At 39.6% G+C, this 14,410-nt stretch overlaps 1 protein-coding gene across 1 annotated transcript in view; it reads right to left on the bottom strand.

Moving 5' to 3' along the window:
* Positions 1-14,410, bottom strand: part of LOC116975810 (chitin synthase chs-2-like) — a 79,426-nt gene that overhangs the window by 11,657 nt on the left and 53,359 nt on the right. Inside the window, exon 16 of the mRNA XM_033025033.1 lies at positions 12,859-12,969. Coding sequence (XP_032880924.1) covers positions 12,859-12,969 — 111 coding nt within the window. The remainder of the gene's footprint in view (positions 1-12,858; positions 12,970-14,410) is intronic.

Raw genomic sequence — 14,410 nt, 5'->3', positions numbered from 1 at the left:
TTTCCAGCTTGACAATATCTTTCCTCTAACATGGTGTCCAGAACTGAATGCAATACCCCAAATGCAGCCTCACCAACATCTTATACCACTGCAACATGACCTTCCAACAACTATTTTCAATCCTCTGATTGATGAAGAGCTATGTGCCAAAAGCCTCTTTGACCACCCGATTTAACTGCGACCCCACCCTCAAGGAAACGTGCATCTAACAAAAAAAGTTTCAGTCCTGAAATATCTACCACTCTGTTGGGGCGGCACGGTGGCACAGCGGTAGAGTTCCTACCTTACATCGAATGCAGCGCCCCTAATTACGGGCGCTGTCTGTACAGAGTTTGTACATTCACCCCGTGACCTGTGTGTGTTTTCTACGATCAGTTTCTGCCCACACTCCAAAGACATACATGTTTGTAGGTTAATTGGCTTGGTAAATTTAAAAATTGTCCCTAGTGGGTGTAGGATAGTGTTAATTTGCAGGGATCGCTGGTCGGCGCGGACCCGGTGGGCTGTAAAGGCCTGTTTCCGCGCTGTATCTCTAAACTAAAAAAACAAAACAAAAAAATCCTCTCTCCTCAGATGCTCTCTGACCTACTGTGACTCACTGATTGTATGAAGTGAAGCCCAGATCTCGCCTTTGGTGTGATTCTGGCCTCCTGCCCAATCTGCTCTAACTTCGAAACTTTCAGTGGCCTCTTGAATTGAACTAATTGAATACTTTATTGTCTAATGAGACAAGTCACAGTGAAATTCTTTGTTTGAATCTTAGTTTGAATTCCGTGCCAGGTCCACCCATGTTCTCCCACCCCCCTTCCTCACGGCGACCCCGCACGATGGGCCATCATTTGTTCTCCCCCTTTTTTTTTTTTTTTTTTTTTTTTTTTTTAATTTTATAATTATTTTTTTATTGGAGATAGGTACATAGGTACATAGGTACATAACCTATTTACATCATTACACTTACATTTTTGAATTGATAATATTGTCAATTATTATTACATTGTCTCCAATACTTTTTGCCTTTTTTTTTTTAAACTAGATAGAACTAAAGAGATAGATGAAGTAAAGTAATAAAAGAAAAAGAAGAAAAACAAAAACAAAAACAAAAAAAAAAACAAAAAAAGGAAAAAGATAGTTAAAGAAGAATGGAAAAATTTATTAAAATAAAAAAGACTTCATTCGAGATATATTCGTACATTTCAGAGTATAGTATTTCATCCATTCTTTAGCCCGCGTGCTAGTCAGGTTCCTGTGCTGAACCATTCTGACCCTTTAAATAATCAATAAAAGGAGACCATGTTCCAACGAATAATTCCTGTTTGTCCAACAGGGAAAATCTGATTCTTTCCACGTTTAAGGTCTCCGTCATTTCTATAATCCACATTTTGATTGTGGGGGCCGTAGGGCCTTTCCAAAATTTTAGAATTAATTTTTTTCCTGTTATTAAACTATAATCAATAAAGTTTCTTTGTGTTGTTCTAAGTGTTTGATTTAATTCTAATATTCCGAGTATTATTAATTTTGGATCTGGGTCCAATTGTGTGCTGGTTACTTTAGATATTATACTAAAAATATTTACCCAGAATCTTTTAATTTTTATACAGTTTGCAAACATATGAGATAATGTAGCTTCTAAATGTTGACATTTATCACATATAGGTGAGATATGTTGAAAAGTTTTATGTAGTTTTGTTTTTGAATAATGTAACCTATGTATTACTTTAAATTGTATTAGAGAATGTCTGGCGTTTAGTGAACACTGATGTATGTGTTGCAAACTTTCTTCCCAAGTATCTTTCATTATTACTTGATTTAATTCTTTTTCCCATGTTTGTCTGTGTAAGTCCGTCGAAGGAATGTCACTGTCTAATAAGGTATTATATATATAAGATATTAATTTTTCTGTGTTAGGATGTTTGTTCCAACATTCATCAAGAATTTCTGAATTTTTAATTCGAAAATTTTGGGAGTTCGATTTTACATAATCTCTAAATTGAAGATACCTGAAATAATCATTTCCTCGAAGTCCATAAGTCTGTTGCAACTCCTGAAATGTCAGAAAAGTGCCTTCCTTGTAAAGTTGTCCCATATTTTTAATACCATAATTCTTCCATTGTGTAAAACCCCCGTCCAACCATGAAGGCTTAAACAAAGGATTATTCACAATTGGAAGAAAAAGTGATAAATTATCTAATTTTAATGTCTTTTTTAATTGTTTCCAAATTCGTATAGCATTAAATATTATAGGGTTTTCCCTATACATTTTTTTGTTTAATTTAGACGTAGCAAATAATATCGAACCGATATCAAAAGGTAAACAATCTTCCTTTTCCATTTTTAACCAGTCTGGTTGATGATCTATTTCTTCCAACCAGAAATTCATATTTTTAATGTTAACTGCCCAGAAATAAAACAAAAAAATTGGGTAAAACCAAGCCTCCATTTATTTTTGATTTACACAAGTGTCTTTTGTTTATCCTATGATTCTTATAATCCCAGATAAAACGCATTAACAATAGAGTCCAATTTAAAAAAAAAGTTTTTTGCCAAATATATCGGAATTGTCTGAAAAAGGTATAAAATTTGCGGTAAAAAAATCATTTTTATGGCATTGATTTTGCCTACCATTGAGATAGGAAGTGTTTTCCAGTATTGAATATTCTTATGTAGTTTGTTCAGTAATGGGGGAAAATTTGCTTTAAATAATGATGTATATATCTTAGTTACATAAATACCTAGATATTTAAATTTTTCATTTACTATTTTAAATGGAAATTGTTGTATTATCTGTTTGTTATGTTCCCTTATTGGCATAATTTCACTTTTATTCCAATTTATTCTGTATCCTGAAAGTGAACCAAATTGGGTTATTAACTTTAATAAGTTTGGAATACTAATTTCTGGTTTTGTAATGTAAATTAATACATCATCTGCGTATAGAGAAATTTTATTCACTGTGTCCTTTGTGTTATACCCATGTATTTCCGGATGCCCCCTTACTCTTTCTGCCAGTGGCTCAATAGCAAGCGCAAATAATAATGGAGATAATGGGCATCCTTGTCTACAACCTCTAGATAGGCTAAATTTAGATGACAACCTTTGGTTTGTAAATATTCTAGCCGTGGGATTTGTATATAACAGTTTTATCCATGTACAGAATTTCTCCCCTAGCTGCATATTTTCCATCACCGAAAATAAGTAAGGCCATTCGACCTGATCAAATGCTTTTTCAGCGTCAAGTGAAATTATTGCTAGATCTTCATTAATAATTCTCTTGGAATATATAATATTAAATAATCTTCTTAGATTATAATATGAGTACCGTTTCTGAATAAAGCCTGTTTGGTCAGGGTGTATTAATTTATTCATCACTGTACTTAATCTATGCGCTAGTATTTTAGTTTAAATTTTCTGATCTGTATTTAAAAGTGCAATTGCTCTGTATGATCCCGGGTCTCCCGGTTCTTTATCAGCTTTAGGAATAAGTGTTATTATAGATTCATTTAAAGTGTCTGGAAGTTTCTGTTGAGTATATATATACTCATACAGTCTTTGTAAACGTGGGCTAAGCAAATCATAAATTTTTTTATAAAATTCGGAGCCTAAACCATCTGGTCCTACTGCTTTAGCATTTTTTAAAGAGCCAATAGACTCCTCAATATCCTTTATCGTAATCTCCCTTTCTAATAATTCTCTATCGTTTGAGTCTAAACCTTTTAAATTACATTTTATTAAAAAATCTGCTATTCCTTCTGATTGTGCTACGGTTTTAGTTGAATAAAGGTTATGATAGTATTGGAGAAATCTATCATTTATGTCCTTGGGCATTTTTAATAATTCTCCTGTCTCTGTTCTAATTTTATGAATTGTTTTTTCCCCTTCCATTTTTCGTAACTGACGTGCTAATAATTTTTGTGGTTTGTCTCCAAATTCAAAATGTAATTGTTTGGTTTTTTGATAAAGTTTTATTACTTGTTCTGAATACATTTTATTTAATTTATATTTCAATACAGCAATTTTATTATGTTTTAAAGTAGATGGCATTCTCGCATTTTCTATATCTAGTTGCTTGATTTCACTTTCCAATGTTTGTTGCTTAATCCTGTTCTCTTTATTATAAAATGCTTGAGCAGAAATTAATGTACCTCGAACATACGCTTTAAACGTTTCCCACATAAGAGAAGTAGGTGTGTCAGGGTTGTCATTTACCTCAAAAAATATTTGAATCTGTTTAATAATATATTCCTGGCATGATCTTTCGTTCAAAATTTGTGGGTTAAATCTCCAATATGCTTGTTTCTCGGACATTCCATTTAATTTAATCATGAATGTTACAGGTGCGTGATCTGAGATTATTATGTTATGGTATTTTGAATTATAAATAAATGGGATAAACGTAGAGTCAACTAAAAAGTAATCTATTCTTGAGTATGTTTTGTGTACTGGAGAGTAAAATGAATATTCCCGTCCAGTTGGGTTTTCTATTCTCCAGACATCCTTAATATTAGTGGTATTAATAAATGAATTTAGAAATACACTTGATTGAGATTTTACTTTTTTTTGCCTTGATGATCTATCTAAGTATGGATCTAATGTACAATTGAAGTCTCCTCCAATTATTAATTTATATTGTGTAAATTCAGGAATTTTATTAAATGTTTTATTAAAAAACTTGGGGTTATCAAAATTAGGCCCATAAACATTAAGAAGAATCACTTTTTCTCCATTTAACTCTCCAACTAATATAATATATCTACCATCAATATCCACTATTGTTGAAGAGTTCTTAAAAGGTATTCCTTTACGAATTAGTATTGCAACTCCTCTGGACTTATGGGAAAAGGAGGAATGATATGATTCAGCGATCCACCTAGCTTTAAGTCTATGTTGAGATTCCTTTTTAAGGTGTGTTTCTTGAAGAAATATTATATCTGTTTTGATTAAATTTAGATGTGCCAACACTTTACCTCTCTTAATTGGTTCATTGATTCCCTTGACATTCCAACTACAAAATGTTATTCCCTGACCCCCTCTTGTCATATTAATATCTTGCATATTGTTTCTAAGGTGGTCTATAACCGAGCAGAAGGTACAACACATAGAACCTGACCCTGCTTCCGAACCTCAAATAGATGAATTTAAAATCATATACATCGCTCTTCCGAACACATCTCCTTGTATCAGTCTTATTTTTCCATTCAAACATTAAGTTATAAACATATTTAAAGTGAAAAAAGTGATAGAATTGGTTAGTATAGGGTGAAAGAAAAAGAACTACATCTACAATTAGTGTAGTTAGTGATAGCCACACTAATGTGGCTAGAATTCTAAAGACTTCCGTAGCCTTTGTAAAAAAAACAATTTCCAGCTCCGTGCCCGAAGAAGAAAAAAAAAGATTATTTCTAACATTCAAATAACTTCTTTGGGAGTAACAAACTTATTTACATACCCACACATACACACACACAATATACACACATATACATATACATATATATATATATATATATATATATATACCCATATGTATACATACATAAGCACGTAACCCTGCAGAAAAGTTCAAAAACAGCAAAAATTCACAACGTTATTATTCTCTACATATCATATTAATTTTTTCGCTAAATCTATAAATTTAATTTTAAATCGAAAAATAAAGAGAAAAACCGTTAAATTGCATATCTTCCTATATAATATAAGTATGTAATTCATTTCTACGTTAATCGAAGACTATTAATTATTAATCATTGTTATCAATCATATACAGTATTACATTTTTATGAGAAATGTTAGTGTTAATAATTTTAGTGGTAATATGGATATTTAATAAGTATTAGTTGTTACACATATAGTTAGGTATGAATATACAGATAATAATATTGATTAATAAACAAAAATACAAGGATCACGGTTTTATCCAATGTCCTCCGTCCATTTCGGTTTCCGAATGTCCTTAAAGCTCTTAAGAGAACTTTAAAGGTCCTTTTAGATCTGGCTTGACTCCTAAGGAGTAATGTAAATTCTTCAGTCTATGGTCATGTTACTGACTTCTTTGGCATATTCCAGTGCTTTTTCATGGTCTGTAAAAAAGTGCTCCTTGGACTTGTAGAAGACTCTTAGTCTTGCGGGATAAAACAAGCTGTATTTCAAATCAGGTACATTCTTCAGTATTCTCTTTGTCTCAGTGAACAGCGCTCTTTTCTTGAAGACTTCTGCCGGATAATCTCGGTAAATACTGAATCTCACACCTTCAAAAAGGAGCTGTCCGCCTCGAACAATTTTCTTCATTATATCATCAAATTCATGATCCAATTGCACCTTTACGATAATTTGTCTTGGACGGACATCATCTTGTGTACGACGTCGCTGCGCTCTATGAGCTCGACCGAGTGAAGGTTTGTGATCCAATTTTAAGGCTTTTTGTAATAGGTCTGCCACAAAATCCCGAGTGCCCATTTCCTTCTCACTTCCTTCTTTCACCCCTACAATTCTTAGATTCTTACGTCTTTGACGCCCCTCCAAATCAATACACTTATCACTTAATTTGATCACCATATCGGAGAGGCGTTGGTTTTCAATAAGGAGTCGACTTACAGTTTCCGTACTTGTGGTCGCCCATTTCTCAAGTTCGGTTATCGCTGTTCTATGTTGATCAAGTTCGTGATGAATGGGGTCCACCTCCGTTTTAACCTTCGTTTCCACCGAAACGAGCCTGGTTTCCAGCACTTCCATCTGATCCTTGATCTCTTCCTCCCTCGTCCTCTTCCAGATTTCCAGCATTTTTTGAACGGTAAAAAGCATTTCTGCTTTAAAATCTACCTTAAAAGAGTCAAGTTCCTCTTTAAACTTCTCTCCAAACTTCTCTCCAAAGGTTTTCATTTCGGCAGCGAGAAAGATTTTAAGATCCTCCATTTCAGACCTTTTCTGTTTCATTTTCTTCGGAGGGTCTTCCTGGGCCGTCGGTGTAACTGAGGCCGAGGCCTCTGTAGGGCCTTCCTCTTCCATCTGCGGTTTCCCTTTACCGGCTTTTTTTTGTGTCCCACGGGGGGGGGGGGTACGTTGTAGCGACGACATACCATAAAGTCGCGCGCCTGATGACGTCACGCAGGCAGCCGTTCAGATCGCGATCGCTGCAGGTAAGACCCGATTTTCTCCCGTTTTTAATTTCTTCGGCACGGAGCTAGTTGGCGCTGGACTCAAGCCTCCATAGCGCCACCGGAAGAGTTCTCCCCCTTACCCACTCCCTCACATGGGTACCCCAACCTGAGCCCTGCTCTTGTCCCCCTCTTTCCCCCCACAGTGATCCTCCACGCCAGGTCCCTGAATCTGTCAAAGCCTGTTCATAGAGGCCTCATGCAGTGAGGGATCCTCTGATTATAACTACTGTAAATGCTTTAATAGTAAGATTAAACGAGAACTTACCAGTTTGAAGTTTGATCTGTATTTTATGAGGAGTTACGATGAGGGATTACGTGAAGAACCCCGCCACGACGCATGCGTGTCATTCTTCAAAGCAGCGGTGTGAAATCACAGATAACTGTAATGACTAAACATAGTAAGATTAGAGAAGAGATACCAGTTAAGTATATGATCAAGGGTGGGAGCGGAGGGCACGTAATCCCTCATCGTAACTCCTCATAAAATACAGATCAAACTTCAAACTGGTAAGTTCTCGTTTAATCTTACTATTTTACTTCGGAGTCACGTGAGTGACTGTGAAGATTTTAAAGCTCTGTGATTTCATGCCGTGGAAACGAGTCCATGCATCACGTCTGCCTTGATGACTGTAGGAGGAATTGTGTTAACATAATTTGGACATGAATTCGACATTGAAATCATAAAATTTATTAACACAAAATTATAACCCCTTTTTATGGGTTTAAATTAATTTACAGAACTTAAAATTGTTTCTGCAAACGTTCCAGGTTTCATTACTGGTTTATTGTAAAATAATTGGAATGTTTTTTCCCCAGACCATCCTGCTGCCTTGAGGATTTGGTCCATTGGTACATCCAACTGTATCGCTGCCAATGTAGCTGCAGCCCTGGTGGAATGAGATTTTAAAATATTAGTATCCACCCCAGCCTGTGTTAGCACCTGTTTCAGCCATCTTGAGATGGTCTGGACCGTTACTCTTTTGTGTGGTTGCTTGTGGCTGACCAAAAAGTGCCTTCTCATTGCCTCTTAGGATTTTCATTTTCTCCATGTATAACGACAGATGTCTTACTATACACAGACGGTCATCTGTTGGGTATGACCTAAATTGTATATTGAGGCCTGCTGATCCCTGTCTGTTCTGCTTTACTAACTCATAGATATGAAACGTAATATTTTCTGTTGAGGAAGTCATGTTGTCCAGTCTTAGTTTATGCAGTGACTGTACCCTCTGTGCCGTGACCAATGCCATTAGCATGACTGTTTTTAATGTCAGTCTGTGTAGGGACAGAGCTGTTGCTGGAGACCAATTCCTGAGCATCTTCAGGACAATACTTACATCCCATATTTGGGAGTACCTGGTTCTTGGGGGATTAGTATTAAAAATTCCCCTCATAAGTTTTGTTACCAGTGGGTGAGTCCCAACAGAGTAACGCTCCGTCCCCTGCCATAGGTAAGTCGATAGGGCACTTCTGGCGCAGTTGATGGCACTGTAACTGAGCCCCTCATCATAGTGGAGGCCTGCCAGATATTCCAGAACAGACGGGATGTTCATGTCTCTGTAGGTGATGTTGTTTTAATGGCAGTACATCTCCCGCTTCCTGATATAGACCAGATACTGTTTTTTGGTTGACTGTCTTCGGGCCGCCGAGATCATGTTCACTGTTCGGTCCGTCAGTCCCAGTTGTAGTAGAGGTGTTTTTAAAACTCTACAATTAATAAGTTCAAATGTTTATGGCATGGGTGGCTATCCCTTGTTACGGGACGTAGCAATTAATCTGGTCTATGTGGGATGGTGATACATGGTTCTAATACCATGTTTAATACTAATGGGAAGCATGGTGGAGTAGGCCAATCGGGTACTACCAAAATACCAGACGCAGAGTCTTGTTGTATTTTCCTTAATACCCGACTGATGAGGCAGAAAGGAGGGAATGCGTAAATAAACAATTTCCCCCCAATGCAGCGAAAATGCATCTGTCGCCGCTGCCCCAGGGTCTGGTTCCCATGAAACATAATTTGATAACTGGTGGTTGTCTGGATGCGAATAGATCGATATCTGGTGTTCCATATTTTGCTGTAATATCAGCAAATACTTTTTTATTCAACATCCATTCGGTGTTTTCATTAAATTTGCGTGACCTGGTGTCTGCCACTAAATTTAGTCTTCCTGGTAGGTAAGTGGCTGATATCCAAATATCTCTCTGGATACACCATTGCCAAATTGTATTAGCCAGATTGTCACATGATGTCGATTTGTTTCCACCCATGTGGTTAATGTATGCTACCACGGTGGAATTGTCTATCTGTAGTCTAACATGCTGGTGATATGACCCAGTACAATATGACTTTAGGCCATGGAATACACCCTACATTTCCAGGTAGTTTATGCCCAGTGTGAGTAATAATGATGCCTCCTGAGCAGTCCATCTACCTCCACCGCTGGTGATGGTATTGGTGGCTCCCCACCCAAGCGCACTGGCATCAGTTTGTAGTACCATGGAAGGGTTACTGACAATGATTGGATTGGAACAAAGCCAGATGTTATCTATCCACCATTTTAGTTCCATTTTAGCTTGATTGGTAGTTTCATAGGTCTGTCAAAGTGACCTGCATTAATTTAGAGTGCTTGTATTTTTGCTCTCTGTAAGTTTTGGTAATGTAGAGGTCCAAATTGTGTGGCTGGAAAGGCAGCCACCATTTTGCCAATTACTTTTGCTACCAATCTGATGGATGGTTTGCTGATGTCAATGAGGTTATTGCAAGCCTCTATTAAATCTCTAGCCTTTCCCTTAGGCAGAGCCACCGACATGTGAACTGAGTCAATGGTGACCCCCAAATAGTCCATAGTAGTGGAAGGCGTTAGTTTAGATTTAACTGGATGGATAATAAATCCCAGTTTTTCAAATAACTGTTTTGTGGCTGTTACAGTTTGTTTGGCCAATTCCAAAGTTTTGCCCACAATGAGTATGTCATCTAAATATGCCATGACCATGTGTTTACGTTTCCGTAGAAACGTTAGGGCTGGTTTCAAAATTTTTGTGAACAGCCTGGGGCTGATGATAACCCATTTGGCAGTGCTTTATACTGTGGTCACCTCGTATAGGCACTGAATAGAAAGCATCTTTTAAATCGATGCTGGCCATGAAGTAACCTTTGGAAATTAATTGTTTAGCAGTAACAAAGGTTTCCATTTTGTCAGATCTATGATGATGCGACAACCACCATCTTTTTTGTTTTTGGTAAATATATTGGACACAAATTCTAATGGTTCGTGTTGAGTTTTCTCAATTACACCTTTTACGTAAAGCCGCTCCAGTTCAGCTTGCGCTTTTGATTTTTCTTTATCAGAAAGCACGAACATTCGGTTCGGTATATGTTGAACTGGAGGGCTGTACTTGTGTATAAACTCTATTATATATCCCTGGATACTGCTTAAGATGTAAGTATCGGTTGTTAACATGCTCCATGCATTCAGAAAAGAGTGTAATCTCCCCCCAACCTCCATGCTCCCTGTATTTTGTAGGGAACCAGACCCACCTACCTCCATAGTTACCAGTGGCAGGTTTACTTCTTTTTGTAGGTTCTTCACTGCTGTTGTTGCGCTGGTGTCTGGATTTTCAGTTTGGTTGGCGTTGGAGGTCCCCGCATCTTCCAAGAAGGCCGGCCTGGGCCATGGCCTAAAAAAGACTCATGTTTTGAGTACCGGGCCTTCGAGCTTTCACCAGTTCTGCTGGTGGGTTCGTAGGGGTGCTGTCTTTGGCTGTAGTGGGTTTTTGTTGGAGTCCCTTTTATTAGTCCAGTAGGTTCTCTCGTTCCTGCACCCCTTGCACACTTGTCTTTCCTTCTGCGGACCCCTCTTCCAGGTCAGCCCAGAACTGACCCGCAGTGCTCCCCTCTGATGAGGTAGGAGCACTGTGCAGCCCTTCAAGAGGTACTGCTGTGGGTTTATCATAGGGCCCACAGTGACCCGACTCCATCTCCCGGAGTCTGTCACGTTGGAGCAAATGCTCCACACACCGCTCTCGGTCGCTGGCCGCCCGCGGTTGTTCAAAGTCGGACTGCTCTGAGTCCACGACCTTGTTTGTTTTTGTGTCTAGCCTTTCCGCCCGTCCGCGTGGATCTGGCCGGTGCGGTGGCGACATCGGGCACAGCTGATCCCACTATCGGTGATCCGAGTGCCGCTGGCTGCTGCTGGCTGCCCGCTGCTCCGCGGTCCTCCCTCACCAGCTTTGTCCTTACTGCCTTGCCGCGGAGTGGACCTGGCCGGTGCGGAGGCGACATCGGGCACAGCTGATCCCATTATAGGTGATTCAAGTGCCGCTGCTAGCCCACCAGCTTTGTCGCAGCCCGTTGGTTTCTCCACCTGTAATTAGCATGGTAAAAACACAAAAAAGACCGCAGCTCTTACTTGCAGGTCTAGGTTTAAATTGTCGCTACGGGGGAACGTCGTTCCACCCCGCCTCCTGCCGTTTTCGACTTGTCAAAAGTCGACGGCCCCATTTGAATAGTCTCCCGCCCGGCCGTGGTGTTCTGGCCGGCGCGGGACCAAAAGTCGGCACAGCTGATCCCTTACGGGGCTTGTGCCTTCAGCTGCTGCTGGCTCCCGCAACTTCGCGGTCCTCCCCAGCCAGCTTCACTCGCAGCACTTGTGGACACTATTTTGTCCAGCTTCCCCCCCCGTGTAAAAACAGCGCGGGGACAAAAACTACCGCAGAGCAAATCACTTACCTGCAGGTCGCGGTTTCAAAGTTACCGCTGCGGGGGAACGCTCCACCCCGCCTGTCGTTTCGCAAGCGTGAAAGCGATATGGCATGCATGCGTCGTGGCGGGCTTCTTCACGTAATCACTCACGTGACTCCGAAGTAAAATGGCTGGTTAAGCCCTATCCTTAGGCTCTACTGATGATCAAAGTTGTCAAACCACTTAACTATTTGTGACATTCACAAACATGTAAAACATTTGAATTCAAGGATACAAGTAAGATATTTTCAAATATTTAACCAGTAGCAATGACTTAAAATAATTAAATATATCTTAACTAACTCAATCAGTTCAGCAAAACTCTCACACTCATGAAAAGCTCTGTTCAGGGGAAGAAATGGAGACATCAAGCTGGGTTGGGGAGAATAGATTTCCCAACAAAAAGTATTGGGGAAACTGCAGACTGTTCACACTCCATCCGCTTCATGGTAGAACTTTCAGGTGCGTGTGTGTCAGATTTTTTTCAAACACATCTAAAAATGTGCCTACAGAAGAAAGTTATCCTGTATCACCACAGCAAGTTGGTCTGGAGGTCTCAATGCAAACGTTCTAAAATCATGTGTATAAAAATCATGAGAGGAATAGATCGGGTAAATGCGCAGTCTCTTGCCCCGAGTAGGGGAATCGAGGACCAGAGGATATTGGTTTAAGGTGAAGGGGAAAACATTTAATACGAATCCGAGGGGTAACTTTTTCACACTAAGGATGGTGGGTGTACGGAACGAGCTGCCAGAGGAGGTAGCTGAGGCTGGGACTTTCACGCATGTACATGGATAGGACAGGTTTGGAGGTATATTGGACCAAGAGTGGGCAGGTGGGCCTAGTGTAGCTGGGACATTGTTGGCCGGTGTGGGCAAGTTGGGCCGAAGGGCCTGACTCTCTGACTCTATAACATCTAACCATGTTCATATTCACGCCATTGTTGAGAAAGTCCTTTGTTCCAACCTTGTCCTTGAGTGATAGGAGTTCTCTCTGTATTATTTTCGAATGCCATGCATCTTCATGGACAGGTTGTAGATACGTCTGAATCAGCTGACTCCAAAATAAGGTCTCATCCTAAAATGAGAAGAGAATGTATTTAGATTAGAGATACCATGAGGAAACAGGCTATTTGGCCCACCGAGTCCACACCGACCAGAGATCCCCATGCACTAACACTATCCCACACACACTAGGGACAATTTACACTTATAGCAAGCCAATTAACCTACAAACCTGTATGTCTTTGGAATGCGGGTGGAAACCGGAGATCTCGGAGAAAACCCACGCAGGTCACGGGGAGAACGTACAAACTCCATACAGACAGCACCCGTAGTCGGGATGGAACCCGGGTCTCCGGCGCTGCAAACGCTGTAAGGCAGCAACTCTACCGCTGCGCCACTGTGACTGCCCATGGTTTACTATTGTCAAATATACCCGCGGTTCAGTGAAAAACTTTATTTTGCATTATACCCAATCAGATCAGATAATGTTACACATAAATACAATCATGTCAAACTCAAGTACCATAGGTAGAGTAAAGGGGAAAATACAGAGCATGTAATATAGTTCCCAGCATTGGAGCACTTCAAAGTTCCTTGGACAAAGTCCAATGTCTGCAATAAAGTAGAGGTGAATTTGACAGCACCTTAGTTTATGGAAGGACGGTTCAGAAGTCTGATAACACAGGGAATGAAACTTTTCTGGATTCTCTATCAACTTCTGTATCTTCCACCCTTCCACCCGACTGAAAGGGGGAGAAGAAGGAATGTCTGAGATGGGACAAATCTTTGATTATGTTGGTTGCTTTTCAGAGGCATTGTGAAGTGTAGATGGAGTCAAGGGTGGGGAGTCTGCTCTGTGTGATGGACTGGGTTACACCACAACTCTCAGTAATTTCTTGCAGTCTTGGGATGAGCTCTTCCCAAACCAAGCTGTGATGCAGGTCAACAGTTTGCTTTCGATGGTGGCTTGTTAGAATCATCGGAGACATGCCAGATTTCCTCAGTCTCCTCAGGAAGTAAAAGCATTGGTGTGTTGTACTGGCAGTCACTTCAATGAGTTTGGTCCGGGTCAGATCGTTGGAAATATTAATGCCAAAGAACTTGAAGGAATCAACCATTTCCACTTCAGCACCACTGATGCTGTTGGGGAATGTATTCCACCATGCTTCCTCAAGTCAATAACTAGCTCCTTCATCTTGCTGACATTGAGGGAGAGGTTGTTACCTTGACACCCTGCCACGACGTTCTCTATCTCCTCCCTGTATATCAGCTCGTCATTGTTAGTGGTACGGCCCACCATAGTGGTATTGCCTGCAAACTTTAAAATTATATTTAAACTGTACCCTGCCAACAACTCACAAAGTATGGCCAGGTCCGGTACTGATCTAAATATTTTACAGAACAGACATTTTACGTTTTCCATTGACTATGGTGAGAAATATTTCTCAGTGTTTGGAAATATATATTTATTTCAGATGGATAATTTTCAATCAGCCACTCCTTTGGTTCAATGA

This window comes from Amblyraja radiata, chromosome 8, assembly GCF_010909765.2.
Source record: "Amblyraja radiata isolate CabotCenter1 chromosome 8, sAmbRad1.1.pri, whole genome shotgun sequence".
Lineage (NCBI taxonomy): Eukaryota > Metazoa > Chordata > Chondrichthyes > Rajiformes > Rajidae > Amblyraja > Amblyraja radiata.
Note: the sequence above shows the minus strand (reverse complement) of the source record. Positions and strands in the feature narration are given on the sequence as shown.